Below are 17,472 nucleotides of genomic sequence, written 5' to 3'. Positions count from 1 at the left end.
ATGATAGGATCACTCTAGTAATCTAGCAGAAATAGTAATAAAACAGTAATAATGATGCTGAAAAGATGTCTGTATTACTATAAAAGGAGCTAGAGTTCATATGGGATCTAGCTCATTACAGGATTCAGCAAGAAAAATAAAGAAGAAAGCTAGAAAAAGGGAAAATGGAATAGGCTCTTCGAGAGGCCTTGTCTCTCCTAGGTAGGAATTTATCCAAATCAAGCATACTGACATGAGAACATTCTCTCTACATATATTGAGAGATCTGATTTCTCTTTCCTATCTGCCAGCTGGCAGATCCCATGTGCACTCCCATGTGCACTCTAACAGAATTAGCTAGCTGTAGGAATTAGGGAATATTCTCTCCACCTCTCCTCCCACGTTTTCTGCTATACACCTTACCATATCTAACAGACGCACATGCCTCTTTGCCACCCTTAATAGCAGTTAGAGAATTGTATTCCAAGATGTCCTTTTAACACATACACTCGCCACAAAGACTTTTGCGTCAACTCTTATGAAAAAGTCAATCTATCAATTCAATTCCAACTTAACATTTTGTGGCAGTTATTAGCCATAGCCCATGACTTACGTTAGAATTTCTTTCTATGTATTACACATAGTCCACAGATTCAATCAATCATTCACACCAACACACACGCAACAATAACATTACAAAACAAGGAAAATCAAACAACACTAGAGGACTGTGTAACTCAATTGAATAAAACATTATTCATGAAAAACAAATGCAGCACTTCAAAATCTCTGCCACTGCATATGTTTTCCTTTCCTTTGCTCTAATTATAGCTACAACAACAACTCAAGCAGCTACAGATCTATCTTTCATTCAGAATTACTGTCCAAATACAACCACTTTTTCTCCAAACACAACCTATCAAACTAACCTCAACAAGCTTCTTTCTCTGCTTACATCAAATTCCACCAACAAAAATGGCTTCTACTACACCACCGTCGGCCAAAACAACCCCGGAAACACCGTATACGGTGCCTTCCTCTGCCGTGGAGATCTCACAACAAAAGAATGCCAAGACTGTGTTTCTGTAGCATCCAATCAAATCCTTCAAAAGTGTCCTACAGAAAAAGAATCTGTTATTTGGTTAGCTGAATGCATGTTACGTTACTCAAACCTTGCTTTCTTCGACGTAGCTGCAGAAGTTCCTGTAATTCCTCTCTGGAACACTGCAAGTGTGACGGAGGAAAGCCGGTTCATGCAACTATTAGCTGATACAATGAACGCTGCAGCAGCAGAGGCGGTGAATGGTGGAGGTGACAAAAAGTTTGGAACTAAAAAAGCAATTTTTACTAGCTTTCAAACTTTGCATACACTTGCACAGTGTACACCGGATTTGTCAAAGTCAGGATGTGAAAAATGCCTTACAATAGCAACTACTGCATTACCCTCTTGCTGTAATGGACAACAAGGTGCAAGAGTGCTTACTCCTAGCTGTAATATTAGGTACGAACTTTATCCGTTTTATCACGAGTCGAATGTTCCTGCTCCTGCAGAACCAAGGCCAAATCCACAAGGCACTGTCGAAGGTACTAAGGGCTCGTTTGATTTAGTTTTGCAAAACTGTTTTTTAGTTTTTAAAATTTATGATTAGCTGGTGATTAAGTTATGGTTGATTCAATGTATGCAGGAAAAAAATCACGGAACTCGGTTGTGATCATTGCTGCAATAGTATCTCCGGTTGTGAGTATCTTATTGCTTACACTGTTAGTCTTATGGATCATATCTGAAAAGAAAAGAAGAAAATTCAATCCAGTGCCTGTGCCTGAAGAAAGCGGTATGGCTAAAAAAGTAACTGTTTTGTATCTTCTAATTAGTTCCCTTTTATGCAGTATTTTTGAGTCTGCTAACATATTTTATTCCGCAGTTGAAATCTCCAGAGTAGAATTCTTGCAATTTGATTTTGATACTATTGTAGCGGCCACAAACAACTTCCGCGATGACAATAAATTGGGGGAAGGAGGATTTGGCGAGGTTTACAAGGTATTGTAGGCTTGTAGGCTTGTAACGCATGTATTTGATCGAAGTATAGTACATATACACTTTTTTGGCTTATATTTAAGACCGGGGGAGTACTAGTTTGGAGTCTGGTTTCTTTCAGGGTATGTTATTTAATGGACAAGAGATTGCTGTGAAAAGGCTATCAAGAAGTTCTGGTCAAGGCATAGACGAATTCAAGAACGAGGTAGTTTTGGTAGCAAAACTACAACACCGAAATCTTGTTAGGATTCTTGGTTTTTGCTTGGACGGGGAAGAAAAGATGCTTGTTTATGAATTCATGCCGAACAAAAGTCTAGACTATTTTCTATTTGGTGTGTGAATCGAGATATTTTTGGTGATCTTATTGATTAAATGCATTCTATGCAGTGAAGTATGTATTAACATGTTTGCTTTCGTTCGTTTTATAATACACAGATCCTGAAAAAGCACGTCAGATGAATTGGCCAAGACGATACAAGATAATAGAGGGAATTGCGCGAGGAATACTTTATCTTCATGAAGATTCTCGACTTAGAATCATACATCGTGATCTTAAAGCTAGTAATATATTATTAGATGAGAATATGGATCCTAAAATTGCTGATTTTGGGATGGCAAGAATTTTCGGCGTTGATCAAACCCGAGGAATCACAAATAGAGTTGTTGGAACATTGTAAACTTCATTTCCATACACTATTTTTTAAATAATATGTTTTATCAGTTGAAACTCATGTTGCTCAAACTCCATATAAATTTGTTGTGTTTATAGCGGTTACATGTCTCCGGAATATGCAATGCACGGAGAGTTTTCTATCAAAACAGACGTGTATAGCTTTGGAGTCCTTGTTCTCGAGATAATTACTGGAAAGAAGATCACGTCCTTCCGCGAATCAGGCTACGCTGAGGACCTCTTGAGCTACGTGAGTTAACTCGATCCATCTCAGCGTTTTTCAGTATCAGTTAACGAATAATGAATGAACAAAAAGTTGGATAACGAAATGTACTATTTATAGGTTTGGAAAAAATGGAATGATGGAACACCAATGGAGTTACTTGACATGACATTGAGAGATTCATACTCAAGAGTTGAAGTAACAAGATGCATCCATGTTGGGTTAAGTTGTGTTCAAGAAGATCCAGATCAAAGACCATCTATGCAGACAATAGTTTTACTGCTAAGTAGCCATTCTGTTACTCTTGAACAACCTCAACGACCAGCAGGTTATATCAGTAGCAAATCTGATCAAAGCATTTCGAGAAATGAATTTGAGAATTCAGAAAAGTCTACAACTACAAGCAAATCAGCTACACTTTCTGTTGATGAAGCATCCATTACTCAGGTGTACCCTAGATAGAAGTGCTTCTATGAGTATAGTGTATATTGACCGTTTTTATATTCTAAAATTCGAACATGTAATATGTTTTGGATTCTAAAGTTTGAAGAAGTTTTTAAAAGTTTTGTCTCAATTAAATTTTTTTCCTAATTTTCTTTGATGTTGTGGAGCTTACATTTTGTTGTTGCGGTTGATTGAAAATGTTCAACGGAAGTTTGTTCATGTTGGGTGCTCCAAACGAGGCTCAAAGTTGATTTTATGGTTAAAAAAATTGATTATGTGATGGAATGAATGGAATATGAGACTAAGGAGTTAGACGAGTTTCTAGAATTGAAGAGAATCCTGCTAAAGAGGACGTTTTTGACGATGGGAGAAAAACTAGAGAAGTGTTGTCATTAAAGATGTGAATAGTTTATCGGAGATCGTTGATGGTGCTTCGAGTGCTGAGTTGTCTTTGAACCAGCCATTGAATAAGCAGCAGAAAGGTTACTATCGCGATTGCTCAGAGTAGTAGCAGAAAAAGGTTGTGATGCTGCAACCAAAAAAAATCGAGAGAATCTAAAAGGAATTCGATAGAATCAAGACAATTCACACATATAACTCCACTATTTCATACTAGAATAGAAAATCAAAATACAATTGTTATATACTATTACACTATTACACAAAAACCCTTTCATGTGGTGATGACAGTTCTCCGATAAAAAAAAATTAACATTCCAACACTTAAGATATGAGATTGAGTTGGAGACGGTTGTAACTATTTTTGTGTTGCTCAGCATGGAGTGGAGGAGTCGTTGGATGTAGATTAACAATCTTGATGGGAAGATAGTAGTGCTCATATGCGGTGCTTATGGATGCAGATCCACCAATTCGTCAGTGATTGATGCGTCTCAGAGCACATTTAATCTTATGAAGGAGGGCTAATATTCCAGCAGGGAGAATATTCAAGTAATCAATGTTACGTTACACATGAATCTCCATTGTGAAAAACACTTAAATATGCTATTCCCAGGTTGGATTGGGCATTATTATTTTATAGTTTTCGTTATGAAACTAAACTTCAGAATAAATGAATCCTTCATAAGGAAATTTTCAGTGTATGAAACTAAACTTGGCAATTTGATTTGATTATTTTCAATTCGATACTAAATAGTAAATTGAATTTTGAAATAAAAGTTCGGACCATACGAGTATTTAAATAAAGTATTTGCCACAATAGCTTACAACAGTTCCATGTCAGATAACAGGATTTAACGGTCTGGCATAAATTACCCAGCAGTTTAATTTTTTGTATCTAATTGTGATATATACATTGGGGAACAATATAACAATATTTTACATTTATCATCATAAACACAACATTCCTAATTCCCTGAATGTACAAATCACATGAGAAATAGAACCCTCACAGTATTGCATAAGAAAAAACAACGTTCGTGAAGGCTATTTGCTATATCTATGATATGCTAGGGAGAGAAAGGGGTTTACACCGCATCAATGAAAAGGATAAAAAAGAAAGATATTCCTTTTAATGAACATATATACCATAAGGGAGAGACCCTTTTCCAGGTTCAACACAAGCAATAACATCTACATTCTGTACATCACAATTGGTTAGAGGTCAAGAATAGAATGTCTGCACATTACTGTCTTTGAGAGTTTGCATTTGTAAGAGCGTTAACAAAGTAATTGCGGATCTCTGGAATTGTACGCTGAATCAGAAGAGAGTGCCTGCAGAAAATTTGTGCGACACACAATCAAGAAGCCGAAGAATTAAGACAGGGACGATGCTACGGTAAATGTGAATTTCAATCATCATAAAATTTTAAGCATGAGACCATTCTAAACAAACTGGGCACTAAGCAACCTGGTGAAACTGAACTATTCAGTTTATTTCAAACCTCAGGTTGGTATCTTCAGCCATAAAATCTATGGCTAATACAGTTTAGTATCCCTCCGAATGAACTTTGTCTAAAGCAAAGCAAAGCAAAACTAAGAGCATAACATAACAAGCCGAGATGAAAAGAAAAGAAAAGGAAGTGATGCCAGCTATAAATTGAGCCCACGTCACAATATGCCCCTCCTTGCTCAAAAAAAGCTAGAAAAAACATTTCAGTACATAGTACTTCACATATCAACAACCATTTAGATAAAGAACATAGTCACCGAAACTACAACAAACATGAAGACGGAGCAAGACTAAACAATGTACTAGTACCAAGTAGTTAGTTCAATATAAATGTCCAACATAGAATTGAGGGAATCAGATCAATACCCTGGCCTTGTGCTCAACTTATCAAAGTGCTTCAAGATAAAAAGAATGCATGCATGCCTCAATGATATTGCATTGAAGGCTTCTGAAAGTTCATACATACTCGACACGTTCTCTAGTAATATATCCTGCAACAAGAACATCAGATCATGAGGCACTCATGTTGCACACACAAAGATTCATCTGGCGAGAGTTATTTCTAGGAGAAATAGAGTAAATATTGTCCATACAACCAATTTTCCTAGCTCACCTGTGCAATTGTATACTCACAGAGTCTCTTTAGTCCTTCTAAAAGATATTGATCAGCTGCTCGAAGAAGGTCTTGAGCAATATCTGGAGTGACATCAACTGATCCAGTATATATAAATCTGGACAAAGATCAAATAAACTTAAAGACACATCCACAAATTATTAGAAGCTTTCACATTAAAATTTTATAAATCATGACTGCAGAATTTATTGGACCTCATCATCAACTCAAAAACCTCCCATCTAATATTTGGGATCTCTATGTCCCTTGCATCCTTCTCCTGTCATGGAAATGCAATAAAATACATTTGTACATCAGAGACATTTCAATCGGTTTCTGCTTTGAATTAAAATACAAATTTTGATGGTTATACACTTCAATTCAAATTCACCATTCAACTCAGCTATGTTTCCAGTAAAAGTTATCAAGAGGTTGAAAGAGCATGAAAATAAAAAAAAATTAAAAAACATTGGATGAAATAATGTAGCTCAATAAAACAAGTAAAGTCAATAAAGCAGTCTTTCTTCATTAAGACTACACTTTTTGTAATAAGAAAAGAAAAATTGCTTCTTGTGGTATCTTATTTCTTGGGGGAGCTTCTTTAGGGAAGGAAAAATATGATTCGGTGTGGGAGCTCTGTACATACTCACCCTATAACCACCATCAAACATTGCACGAAATGCATCTGAAGATGCAAGTAGACAAATTCTATGAGCATAAAATCGTTTGCCTGTAAAAAAGAACAGAGATTACGCGATGAACTGTAAATGACAACTGAAGCTACAAATATCTAAGAAGGTAGCCATGCAACAGTTTTAAGAGTGAAACAATGTGAACGAAAGGGATCATCACCTTCAACCAAAAATGTAACATCGGACAGTGTGGCATTGTTTACAAACTTCTCTCCTAAGTAGACCTGCAAGAAGAATAGTCTATAATCATAAATATTCCAGCCTTTAGGAACACCTCACTCCATAATTACATAGACAAGATAGAATGAAGAGGGAGCTCAGCACCCAGATTCTTATGCAGGTGGAAGGCATCGAAAACAGCAAGAGATTGATATTTACTTCTGGTTATTAAACCATCAGATGCTCATTTTAAATGGACCATATATTATTAACAAGGCACCATCACTTGTATTCACATACTTTTAAAATGCCAACACAGCAGTCCGAAAATGTCATATGTATAATGTAAGTCCATTAAGAAGTCCTTGTACTACCCACTGACTACTATACGTGGCATGTGAACAATATAAGAAAAACATACATACCAAAGTATTTTAAACAAAGGGTAGGATTTGTGTATGCAATAAAAAATAAAATAAAACCTCACTCCTAACTTCTTGAATGTGTGTTGAAAGGTCATATCAGTGAAAAAAGGATTGATATAAAAAAAAGGATACATCATTTTCCCATGTCAGAGATCAAAAAGAAAAAAGAAAAAATTAACTATTTTGAATACATAAAGGCTAAAGCCAGAGTTATCGATAGCGGGCGCTATCCCGGGATAGCGTCCCGGAGCGGTGACCCTCCGCTATGGAGGAGCGGTTCTCATCCTAGTTTGAGATAGCGGACCCTATTTGAGGTTTAGCGGATAGTGGGAGCGGAGTGCTTCCTGGCCCGAGCGGATTTCATCAGTTTCGAAAGCGAAAACCCAGATCTACCCTTAATAAAAAAGAACACAGAACACAAAACAGAGTAATCGGTCTTTTTCTCACACGCTTTCGCTTGACATTTTTCAAGTTTTCTTCTCTTCTTCTTTCCTTTCTTCTTTCTTTTCTCTTCTTTCCTTTCTACTTCTTTTCTCTTCTTTACTTTCTTCTTCTTTCTTCCTCTGTCTGTTTTTTTTCAAAGTCTTCTTGCTCTTTTACTTAGGCTATTTCTGTCATTAGGTTTAATGTCCGGATTTCTAACTGATATTTGCTAATTAGAATAAATAAGGGTAATGCTAAGGGCACAAGTTAAGAACTAAACATAGAAATATTTTTTTGAAAATTGTTTTTTGATTTTACAAAAAGCTTGTAATTAATTCTTTAACTACTTTTTCCAATACAAATTTTCTATTCACAAAACAAATTTTCTATTTGTGAATTTCTTAACATGTGCCTCTAGGGCACAAGTTAGTATTATCCTTAGAATAATCCTAATTGCTATTCATTAGGATAATAAAGTGCATTAATGTATATATTAATGTAGTAGATTTCCTAGGCTGGGATTGATAAAATTAATTATTATAATAAACTGCATAAATGTTTATATGGCAGTTGACTATTTATCCACTGTTTTTTTTGAAGTAATAGTATTTTAATAAGTTTATTCCTCTTCTTCCTCTTTTACTTTTACTTACTCTGTTTCTACTTTTTTTTTTCTTTTATGGATATTGTGTTATGTGTTTTATCCGCTATCTCACTATTCCATTTTTGGGGTTGCCGTTACGTTCTGCTATCTGGGATTGATAACTTTGGCTAAAGCCTATTCACATCATAAAGAATGCCTTTGTATTTTAATACTCCCTCCGGTCTCAAATATAAACAACAATAAAAATTTCAATAGTCTTAAATATAAGCAAAAGCCATCTATAATTATTACATTCAATGTCACTATTCCAAATATACCCCTACTTTTTTTTACATTTTATCTTTGTAACGATTTCCAAAGCAAAAAAATATGAGTAAAATTAGAAAGAGCACAAGAATTAAATGCATTCAGACATTTTTCTTAAAGGGTGAGCTTTTTTTTTAAATTCTCTTATATATGAGCTTTTTTTTAAATTCTCTTATATATGAGCTTTTTTTGTTAATTCTCTTATATATGAGCTTCAGGGGAGTAAGTCTAAACAGAGATTTTGAGGATTGAGGAAAATCCAAATGGATTTAAGCCTACCTGTGGTGTTGGAGAAGGAGGAGGAGCGTCTACAGGAGACAGAGTTGATGCTTTATCGGCCAACTTGCATAAAGCCACGGCACCATCAAGCTGCTGCTTGGTGCTAGATGAGCAAAGAAGCCCAATAAGCAACTCAAGACCTACATGGACAGACACTTAACTTTGAAATAGAAGAACAAAAAGGAGTTTATACAACATGAAACAACAATGATCAAACCCGTTAAAGTATTTTGCTGTGAAGATGCATTTACCATGGTGTTCAATAAAAATTCTTCTTTGATCGTCTGCAGAACAAAGATGCGCAAGAACTAAAGCAATTCGCCTTTGAAAACCCCTTTCTGAAACACGCATGAGATATAATAGATGGCTCAGCACCTATAAGAAGAAAATTGATGGATTACAAATTTGAAAGCAAGAACATATAGAACTGATAATTGAAACACTAGTTGCACGTTCATCATTTCCCATGCTAGTTACAACAAAATGTAGAAATATGACGCCATACACGACCGTGAATCTTCTCCTCTAATCTTTTCAATGTCTTGGAAACACAATCTTTAGTCGCCTGCAATAGAAACCATATCCATATAGGTCAATATACACCCAGGAAGAATCTATTTTCCTCCATTCGGCAATTCCCTTTTATACAGAAATCCAAGGATAGAAAATCAAAGCTAAAAGTAGGTATTAAAGAGAAAACTCACTTGAACAATAAACTCTCCTTCCTGTAGTCTTTGAACTCCACCTACCCTAATGAAATCAGACACATTATCCTGTAGGGAAAAATAAAATAAAAAAGAGAATAATTAATTGCTTATGTTTTTGAAATAACCACTATTTAAATTAGAGGATATGTAAACCATAGCATTCAAGTGGGGTGGTTGAAACGGAGGTCTTTGAGTCTGTATGTGATGAAGAGATACTGCTCATGTAAAAGATAAAACAGATGTGCGACGCAGACTGTTGGGTGGTAAAATGCCAACATGGAAATAAACTCAAAGTATCAAGGATGAGAATGTTGTGTTGGATGAGTGGAAATAATAATACTAGACAAAAGGATTGGGAATGATTACATTAGAGACAGGGAGTTGGGGTAGCACCTATTCATAGAAAAGATAGACTTAGGTGGTCTAAATATGTGTGGAGGAGTCCTGCAGATTTAGTAGAGAGGGGACTAGATATGATGGAGAATGGCTCAATCGCTAGAGATAGATGAAAGCCAAGAAAAACTATGGGCAAAACATCTAAGAAAGATTGAGGTCAATGGTTTGGGTATTAACACAAATTGTGATATAATGTTATGGTTTGATCCATGTAGCCAGTCCCACCTAGTGAAACGAGGCATGGTTGTTGATGTTGTAAAACTGAAGATGTCCACTTTATTTGAATTTTCAGTTATATCATACCTCATTCTCTGCAAGGCCATAAAGAGCAAAAGCAGCATTATGTTGCAAAGACCCATTTTTTGAGTCAAGAAGCTTGAGCAGTGGCACTAAGCCACCACTGTGTGCAATACCAGCTTGGTTATGTGTGTCCTGAAATTGGAGGAGGGGAAAAACCCAATCATACCAAAAGGAATGTTTATATGTTAAAAAGAACCGGCCTATATATGGAAACATTGTACTGTATATAAAATGTTGTAATATATTACTGAGATGAGTTATTGTAGAGAATAATATTGTGATATATTGTTACGAATACAGGGGATCCTTATATAGGAGAAAAAACAATCAATCAATTCCATAATTTCAGGAAAGATAGATGGAAAATAAAATAAACATAAATTTAGAATAATATGAAAAGGAAATAATATATTATATTTCAACAGTATGTTCTATGAGCCCACTAGATACATTGATTAACGGGAAGATGGAGATGTATAAGATGTGTTGCAAATACAAAAAACTATTACAAAAGGAAAGAAAAAAATAAGATGTTTCCAGGAATCTAATGGCAAATCAGTTGAATTATAAATAAGGAAAAGAAGAAAAGAAAATAACCTGGGCCAATCTCCCTAGTGCAAAGGCAGACATTTCTCTGAGTTGTACATCAGAAGACGAAAGCATCTCTATCAAAGGTCGGACAGCACCTCTCTGTACAATGTGAACCTAAACAGACCAAGTGGAATGAATGGGAAGAAGTGTGAGCAAGAACATATAATATATGGTGCAACATCATAGCCACAGGAGTAGCACTAGCGCCAATATAATCAATTACTACCCTATTTTTTATTGTCACTTTGCAAAAGATAATTGGACCAAATTATAAGTCACTTTACAATACCAATGAAACATTAATGTCTTTGTTCCTATCATACCATTTACTATTTATTACTTCCTCTTTTTTTCAATTCTTTTAATTTTTCTTTCTTATATCATTAATGAAGAATAATTTTGTAAGATCTATCGTAATTTATTTCCCATACAAATTTAACTACATTTTTTATTAAGTCTGAAATTGGCAAAGTGACCAAAAAAATGGAGGTACTATTCTACAACCAATGGAGTCTTTATTATAACAAGATGTACATAATACAACACAACCAAACTTGGAATTGTAGTTGTTGAACAATTGCCCCCAACTAAAACTTAGTCGTTTTATTCCAAATATAGAAGTTCAATAGTTGATTATGTCTTTTCTATCTCTCATAAGTCTTAACTACTCAAGCAACAAGCATAAAAATGGAATTATGAATTCCTCCCAGCTTAATTATCTCATTTTCCTTTTAGTACAAGTAAAAAATATACAATAAAGGAAAAAGAGCTAAACTTGAAAGTTTGAATTGGAGTTTTTGAAAAATTACTTTAAACTAAGTTTTTGACTATCCTTTCAGTTGTGAAGTTTATATTTACCTTGCAGTCTGAATCAGTTGCTGCAAACTGTCCAAGTAACAATGCCGCTTCCCTCTGACTTTCAGAGCAGCAGGAGCTATTGAAAGTTATAAGAATACATTAATTGAAACATGCCTATTTAACTATATACTGTAGAAATTATAGTCAAGAAACAAAAATATTGGAGTCCAGAGACCTGCAAAATTAGAGTCCAGAGATGATAATATACCTAAGTAATCCAATAACTGGTTGTAGAGCACCAGCAAAAAGAACCTCTTTCTTTATAGTAGGAGAAGAGTGAACTAGATTTCCAATCACACCAACCTGTAATACAATCCAATTAATTGCATGTGGTGGATGAGAAATACAGCTCATAATTATTGCAAAACCTATAATTTATAATTGAAGTTGCCTTATTCATACCGCTTCATAATGAATAGCAGCATCTTCAGAACGCAACATTAGAATCAGAGTCGGAAGAGCATTGCACTCAACAATCTGGCAATCATGATGTTGTGTTACTAGTTGTATCATATTCAAAACTCAACTTTCAAAAAATGACCACCACCTACCTGATTCTTATTTTCATCATTTTTAAAAGCTAGGGTTCTCAGAGCACCAGCAGCAGCTCTTTGCACCTTTGTATCGGCAAACTCGAGCAAATGAATAAGTGGTGGAATTCCACCTTCCATCCTACACATAAAGTCCACATATAATACTAAGAAATAAAAGAAAATCCAAATTGAGTCTACATATATGGTAGTGAATGAAGAAGCAAACCTGACACAGGTTTTAATGTTGCTATTCTCATGTGCAAGATTAGTAATAGCATCTGCAGCCCTACGAATGAGACTATTAATGGCACGAGAAGTTAAGCCTTGGTTATGCCTCTTCAAAAGATCAACAAGGTAAGTTAAGGCACCACTGTCAACAATTAGCTGCTGATGTTCTGGCTGTAGAAAGCATTTCAAATAAGATAGTAATTGAGCAATTATACCTTCTTTTAGAGATAAATAAATTTGTCCAAAAGAAAAGTGTGGCTAAGAGTTATATATACATGATATATGTCATATATATTATGCAAAATCTGGTGAAAAAAGTGACACGGTACTCGTCATGGAAAGTGTCGGCACATGAATTTATAAAGGAAATTATAACAGGATACATATATGAATGTTTAGAACTCCAAAACCCATAGCAAGAGACACACTCACCAGAGTCCCAGAATAAATTGAAATGCTGGTTCTTTGTTAGAACCAACGGAGACAGCTCCCTTCTCCCAATCTATTATCTACTATTTTAAACCTATTGTTGGAATTTCCGCCTTAATTGCGGTCCGCCCCTAAATTATGACTGGATATGGTTGTTTCCTTCAAGGTTGCCAAGATCTCGATCTTAGAATTTTACAATTTTGCGATCTCACTCACCCTAACGAAAGTAGAATTGTGCATTGTAGCCAAACATTGAAAAAAAGTCGTAAAAACATTGATTTAGTGTGATCTTGACCAATTCCGGCCACGATCAGCCGATTTTTGGCCACCACCATCAATGTAGTCAAGCACGAGATCTTAAGTAGGAGCGTACGGCTTGTGAAAGATCGTAAAACTCGGATCATTAGCATGGCATGCGAAATTCTACCAAAGGGAAAAATGGTAATTTCATATATATATTTATACACACACATTAACTAAAACATGAAAATTATAATTTACGCCCAAAAAAAAGGCCCAACACGTTTTTTTTTACGATCTTGCTTCAAAAATCTCGATCTTGACCACACCGGCACCGAAAACGATCTTTCTCTAATCGTAACACTCTTAGGCATCCTTGGCAAGTAAGATCTTACGATCTTACGATCCAGCACTCGATCTTGACTACACTTACCACCATTACAAGCCGAGAAGATGATAAGATGCCAATGCGCAACAATTATGGTTCGTCGGAGGCTATTATCCCACGAATACACTTGCCTACCAAATCATCATGTAAAAATCTCCAAATATATAGAGTATTACTTATTGTAGTAATATTTTACGATTTTTTTTACGATCTTATGTTTAACGATTTTGCTATCCCCTCTCGATCTTACAAAAATAATTGGGTAGGATCTTCCGATCTTATGTTTTACGATCTTATCATCCCCTCCCGATCTTGATAACCTTGGTTTCCTTGGCTCTTCTATGTGATTTAGTGTGTTTGGCTTCACACAGTAGTAACAAAATTGATTTTACTTCACATAAGATGTGAGTTTAGTTAAAATAGTTACTATCGGGAAAAAATGATTATCCCTCTAAACCAGTTTGACTAGAAGTAATAAATAAATCCAAATATTTATCATTTTACTTCAAACTATATTATAACCAAAATAAATTTTATAAAACTACCTTGTCATTTAAAATTATGTTTACCCAAGTACATCCAGTTTCGATCCCTCGTCTTTGGAATGGGGCGAAGCAACGGTAAGGTCAAAACAAATTAAACAAAAAGTACTGACATTGGGTGCTGATATAAAACATCAACATTTCCACGTAATTGTGTATTAAAAATAAAAATAAAAAAAGAACCAGATTAAAATTGACAGTGACACACTCAAAATTCCACATAATTCGTATACTACAGTTTATAGTGTTTAATATATGAAAATAAAACAGAAAGGAACAGTGTGTTATGCTCTTCTCAGCTAAACTCTTAACATATCAAAACATACAACTTTATTTAACTGTGTCTGGTTGTGCTCTAATCTTTAAATCAGTGTTGTCGATGGCGGATGGCAATCCATGGCGGAGAGTTAAAATCCCGCCATGAGAGTTAAAATCCCGCCATACCACTATAAGGCGCCATTGTAGTGGATTATGGTGGGAAAAACCCGCAATATCGGCCGATATTTACCATTGTAGCGAGCCCAAAAACAGCTATGTCAGCGGCCATGGCGCCGCTATTTGATAGCTTTAAATGCACGTAAAAAGAAATGGAATCAATATGATATATTTCCTCCGTCTAATTATGCCAACTCCTGTCCTGTTCTATTCTAAGTTTCTCATTTCTAACATGTCACCTACAAATGGCTTAACAATTCACTTGTATACTTTAGCCAAAATACTAATACTTATCGAAACAAAAAGCATTATTATCACTCAACTCAATAAGTAGATTCAATATGAAATAAGTCTTCAACTGATTCATTTCCCTTAGTCATACAAATTGTCAATATATGCTTCAAAACAGTTAAATATGGAATTTCAGAAAAAAGAACAAAAAAACAGTTGCATACAAATCAAATTACCTTGACGGCAAGAAGTCCTAGCGCGAAAGCACTTCCTTTCTCAACTTCGTGCTCAAACGGCAACGCCTTCTTATCGCAATCCTCCACAGGCGGCGCCTGAAGATGCTTAACCAAAGCCGGAATAGCACCTCCTTCCACAATAACATTCACGACTTCCTCTGCAAACACAACCACGAATAGATTCATACATGCACGTGCGAGCGATAAACAGGAACAGAGAATAACACCACACTTCCATATCAATTCAAGCGAACGAAGTAACACGTGGCGAGATCGGAGACATCGATTTACCATTCTTCGCGAGATCAGCGAGCGCATGAGTGGCTCGCTTTGCCGCTGCTCGGTCGGATTCGTTCCACGTGAATGTCGACTCGAGGATGTTGACCTGATTTTCCACTTCAGTTAGAACTGCCGCACGCTCGTCGGAGGTAGGCGGCGCCGCCGAGATCTGTGGTTCGTCCTGCGATTCTTCGTCTAGCTTCCGTTTTTGCCCCTTCCTCTCGTAGAGGCAGTGACCTTGGCGTCGCTGAAACTCCATGGACAAGAGAAGAAGAGGCGAGTTTTTTACAGTGTGTGTTGTTGGCGCTCTGGTTAACAGAAAGGAGAGGGAGAGAGAGAGAATAGATAGAAAATGGCGAAAAATGGAAATTCGGATTTGAATGGATGACAGATGGGAGGGGTATTTCGGGCAAGGTACATGTAAACGGAAAATAATAACTTGTTTTAATCAAATCAAAATTTATTAAATCAAACTCATTTGGAGTAATAAATAGAGAAAAACTTACCTTCTCGTAAGTTTTACTTCTACTATTCTATCCAATATAAAATAATTGTATGGTTTGTCAATACTGCCCTTTTTTGTTTAGATTTTTTAAACTACTATAAGAATTATTTATTAATTAACAAATTTGGATTAAATTCATTTCTCTAACGCTTCTTTTACCCACGTGTAATAATATCATTGGTCTAATTGATCACCTATACCTAAATACACAAACCCGCCCCTAAAGATGGTAATGAGTAGGGTTTGAATAGGGTACTATAGTACTCGTTCCTATACCCGCAGTTGGAAAAAATACACGTACTCGAGTCCATATCCGGTTGGGTACCAACATTGACACTCGCACCTGTACTTTATGGGTATGTAAGTGTTCATACCCGTACTATTACCCGCATTTCTAATAAAAATAAATATATCAAGTATAAAAGATCCTATTATTTTATGTTTTTAAAAACATTAAAAAGTTTTTTAAAATTTTTTTTGTTGAATTATGAAATAAAATCACTTATATTAAATATGAAGTAGTTTAAACGTGATATATTTTTAAAAATTGATAGACATTTATTTTGATACAATAATATACATTAAAATATATAAATATATTAGGCGGGTATGGGGCGGGGTGGATACTAAGGTACCCATACCAGCACTCATCCCCACTTATTTAAGTGGGTAATTACCCGAGTCTATGCCCATATCCATTTTTACGGGTTTTTACCCTACCCGTTGTGGGCATTTTTGTGGGTACCCACTAGGGATGGACCAAATTGCCATCCATACCCGCCCCTAAAAGTATTGCATCAATTTGCATCATTACACCTATACTACAACATATTTTCATCTTCTCACTTTCTCTTCCAAGAAACATGTTTTTCTCCTTATTTCAGTATTTGCAACTCATCTCTTCGGAACGCATTTCATACAAAGGTTAGATCTAATGTTCTATGTTCTATTAAGAATGTTTAATCTTTGTCTTGGTGTCGCGCTGCGAAAAATACCTGAGCGCATCGCACGCTCGAAGATACAATAGAGTCGCCACCGAATTTTATTTATTCCCGAATGAAAGTAAAAATATCGATAAAATCAAGGGGAAAAGAAATGAGTAAGAAAGTCGGATATGCAAGGGGAAGATATTAGTATCTCTCACATTCGTTGTACTCAACGAGAACCATTTTGATTGTTCTTTGCTCGAATGGATGTTATTATCTAAAGCTTACTTATGAATGCTAAAAGGGGGGAAATTAGTAATTAGTGTGCTCGCCAAGGATTTGAACCTTCGTGTCTACGTATTCTCATAGTGCAATGAGAAAATCAAAAATCCGAAGTTCGTGGTAGAAAATACGGATGTGTTGATTGTTTTTATGGAACAAATATAATTGTATCCTAAAAGTGTGTTGGCATTAGCTAAATTGATTTTAGTTCGGATACTCCAAATTTTTAGTCTGACTGTTAAGGAATGGATTATAAAAGTTCTTTTATGAAAAGAAAAGTTGTTTTTGAAAAATGTTTAAGTGATAAAAGAAAAAGAAATAGTTGATTAACTTGAATAAACAGAGAAAACAACTTGCATTGCAAAGAGTTGTGAAGTGAAAAATATTGTTTTGGACCAATGATTGTGTTGTTGGATCCATAGGATAAGTATGTCTAAACTAAAGAATGTGGCATTAACCAATAAATGGTATGACCAAAAAGAAAAATAGGGTGTTTGCCTAAGCACTAGGTCTGACAAGACAAACAATGCATGAGAAAAGGGTTAGCCTAAACACAGGGTCTGATAAGGCAAACAAGAAAGAAAAGGGGTTTGTCTAAGCATAAG

The 17,472-nt window shown here is 35.5% G+C and overlaps 2 protein-coding genes across 2 annotated transcripts; one reads left to right on the top strand and one right to left on the bottom strand.

The window, feature by feature from the left end:
- The first annotated feature begins 604 nt into the window (after nucleotides 1–604).
- Nucleotides 605–3,469, top strand: LOC127097117 (cysteine-rich receptor-like protein kinase 25). Its single transcript, XM_051035630.1, has 7 exons — nucleotides 605–1,563; nucleotides 1,665–1,811; nucleotides 1,902–2,017; nucleotides 2,136–2,346; nucleotides 2,450–2,687; nucleotides 2,784–2,934; nucleotides 3,028–3,469. Exons 1-7 carry the CDS (start codon nucleotides 750–752, stop codon nucleotides 3,367–3,369), a joined length of 2,019 nt encoding a protein of 672 aa, XP_050891587.1. The 5' UTR covers nucleotides 605–749; the 3' UTR covers nucleotides 3,370–3,469.
- A 1,118-nt stretch (nucleotides 3,470–4,587) lies between these two features.
- LOC127097116 (ARM REPEAT PROTEIN INTERACTING WITH ABF2) lies at nucleotides 4,588–15,631 on the bottom strand. The gene is made up of 19 exons (XM_051035629.1): nucleotides 15,167–15,631; nucleotides 14,876–15,033; nucleotides 12,373–12,545; nucleotides 12,165–12,285; nucleotides 12,016–12,090; nucleotides 11,822–11,916; nucleotides 11,614–11,689; nucleotides 10,762–10,869; nucleotides 10,168–10,296; nucleotides 9,466–9,534; nucleotides 9,267–9,326; nucleotides 9,013–9,136; nucleotides 8,762–8,901; nucleotides 6,726–6,789; nucleotides 6,524–6,603; nucleotides 6,089–6,153; nucleotides 5,874–5,991; nucleotides 5,627–5,751; nucleotides 4,588–5,082 (listed from the first exon to the last, which is right to left on the bottom strand). The coding sequence occupies exons 1-19, from the start codon at nucleotides 15,411–15,413 to the stop codon at nucleotides 4,995–4,997; spliced, it is 2,115 nt and encodes a 704-aa protein (XP_050891586.1). The 5' UTR covers nucleotides 15,414–15,631; the 3' UTR covers nucleotides 4,588–4,994.
- Nucleotides 15,632–17,472: the final 1,841 nt, after the last annotated feature.

This window comes from Lathyrus oleraceus, chromosome 6 (assembly GCF_024323335.1).
Source record: "Lathyrus oleraceus cultivar Zhongwan6 chromosome 6, CAAS_Psat_ZW6_1.0, whole genome shotgun sequence".
In the NCBI taxonomy this organism is placed as follows: Eukaryota; Viridiplantae; Streptophyta; class Magnoliopsida; order Fabales; family Fabaceae; genus Lathyrus; species Lathyrus oleraceus.
The sequence above is the reverse complement of the archived record's forward strand: the minus strand, read 5'-3'. Positions and strand labels throughout refer to the sequence as shown.

Excerpts from the sequence above, each read along its gene's own strand:
- LOC127097117 (XM_051035630.1), top strand. The coding sequence starts at position 750 with ATGCAGCACTTCAAAATCTCTGCCACTGCATATGTTTTCCTTTCCTTT. Across the intron at positions 1,812-1,901 it reads GCCTGTGCCTGAAGAAAGCG|TTGAAATCTCCAGAGTAGAA; the intron begins GTATGGCTAAAA and ends TTTATTCCGCAG. Across the intron at positions 2,688-2,783 it reads AATAGAGTTGTTGGAACATT|CGGTTACATGTCTCCGGAAT; the intron begins GTAAACTTCATT and ends TTGTGTTTATAG.
- LOC127097116 (XM_051035629.1), bottom strand. The coding sequence starts at position 15,413 with ATGGAGTTTCAGCGACGCCAAGGTCACTGCCTCTACGAGAGGAAGGGG. Across the intron at positions 10,297-10,761 it reads CACTAGGGAGATTGGCCCAG|GACACACATAACCAAGCTGG; the intron begins GTTATTTTCTTT and ends CTCCAATTTCAG. Across the intron at positions 6,790-8,761 it reads CTCCTTCTCCAACACCACAG|GTCTACTTAGGAGAGAAGTT; the intron begins GTAGGCTTAAAT and ends TTCTTCTTGCAG.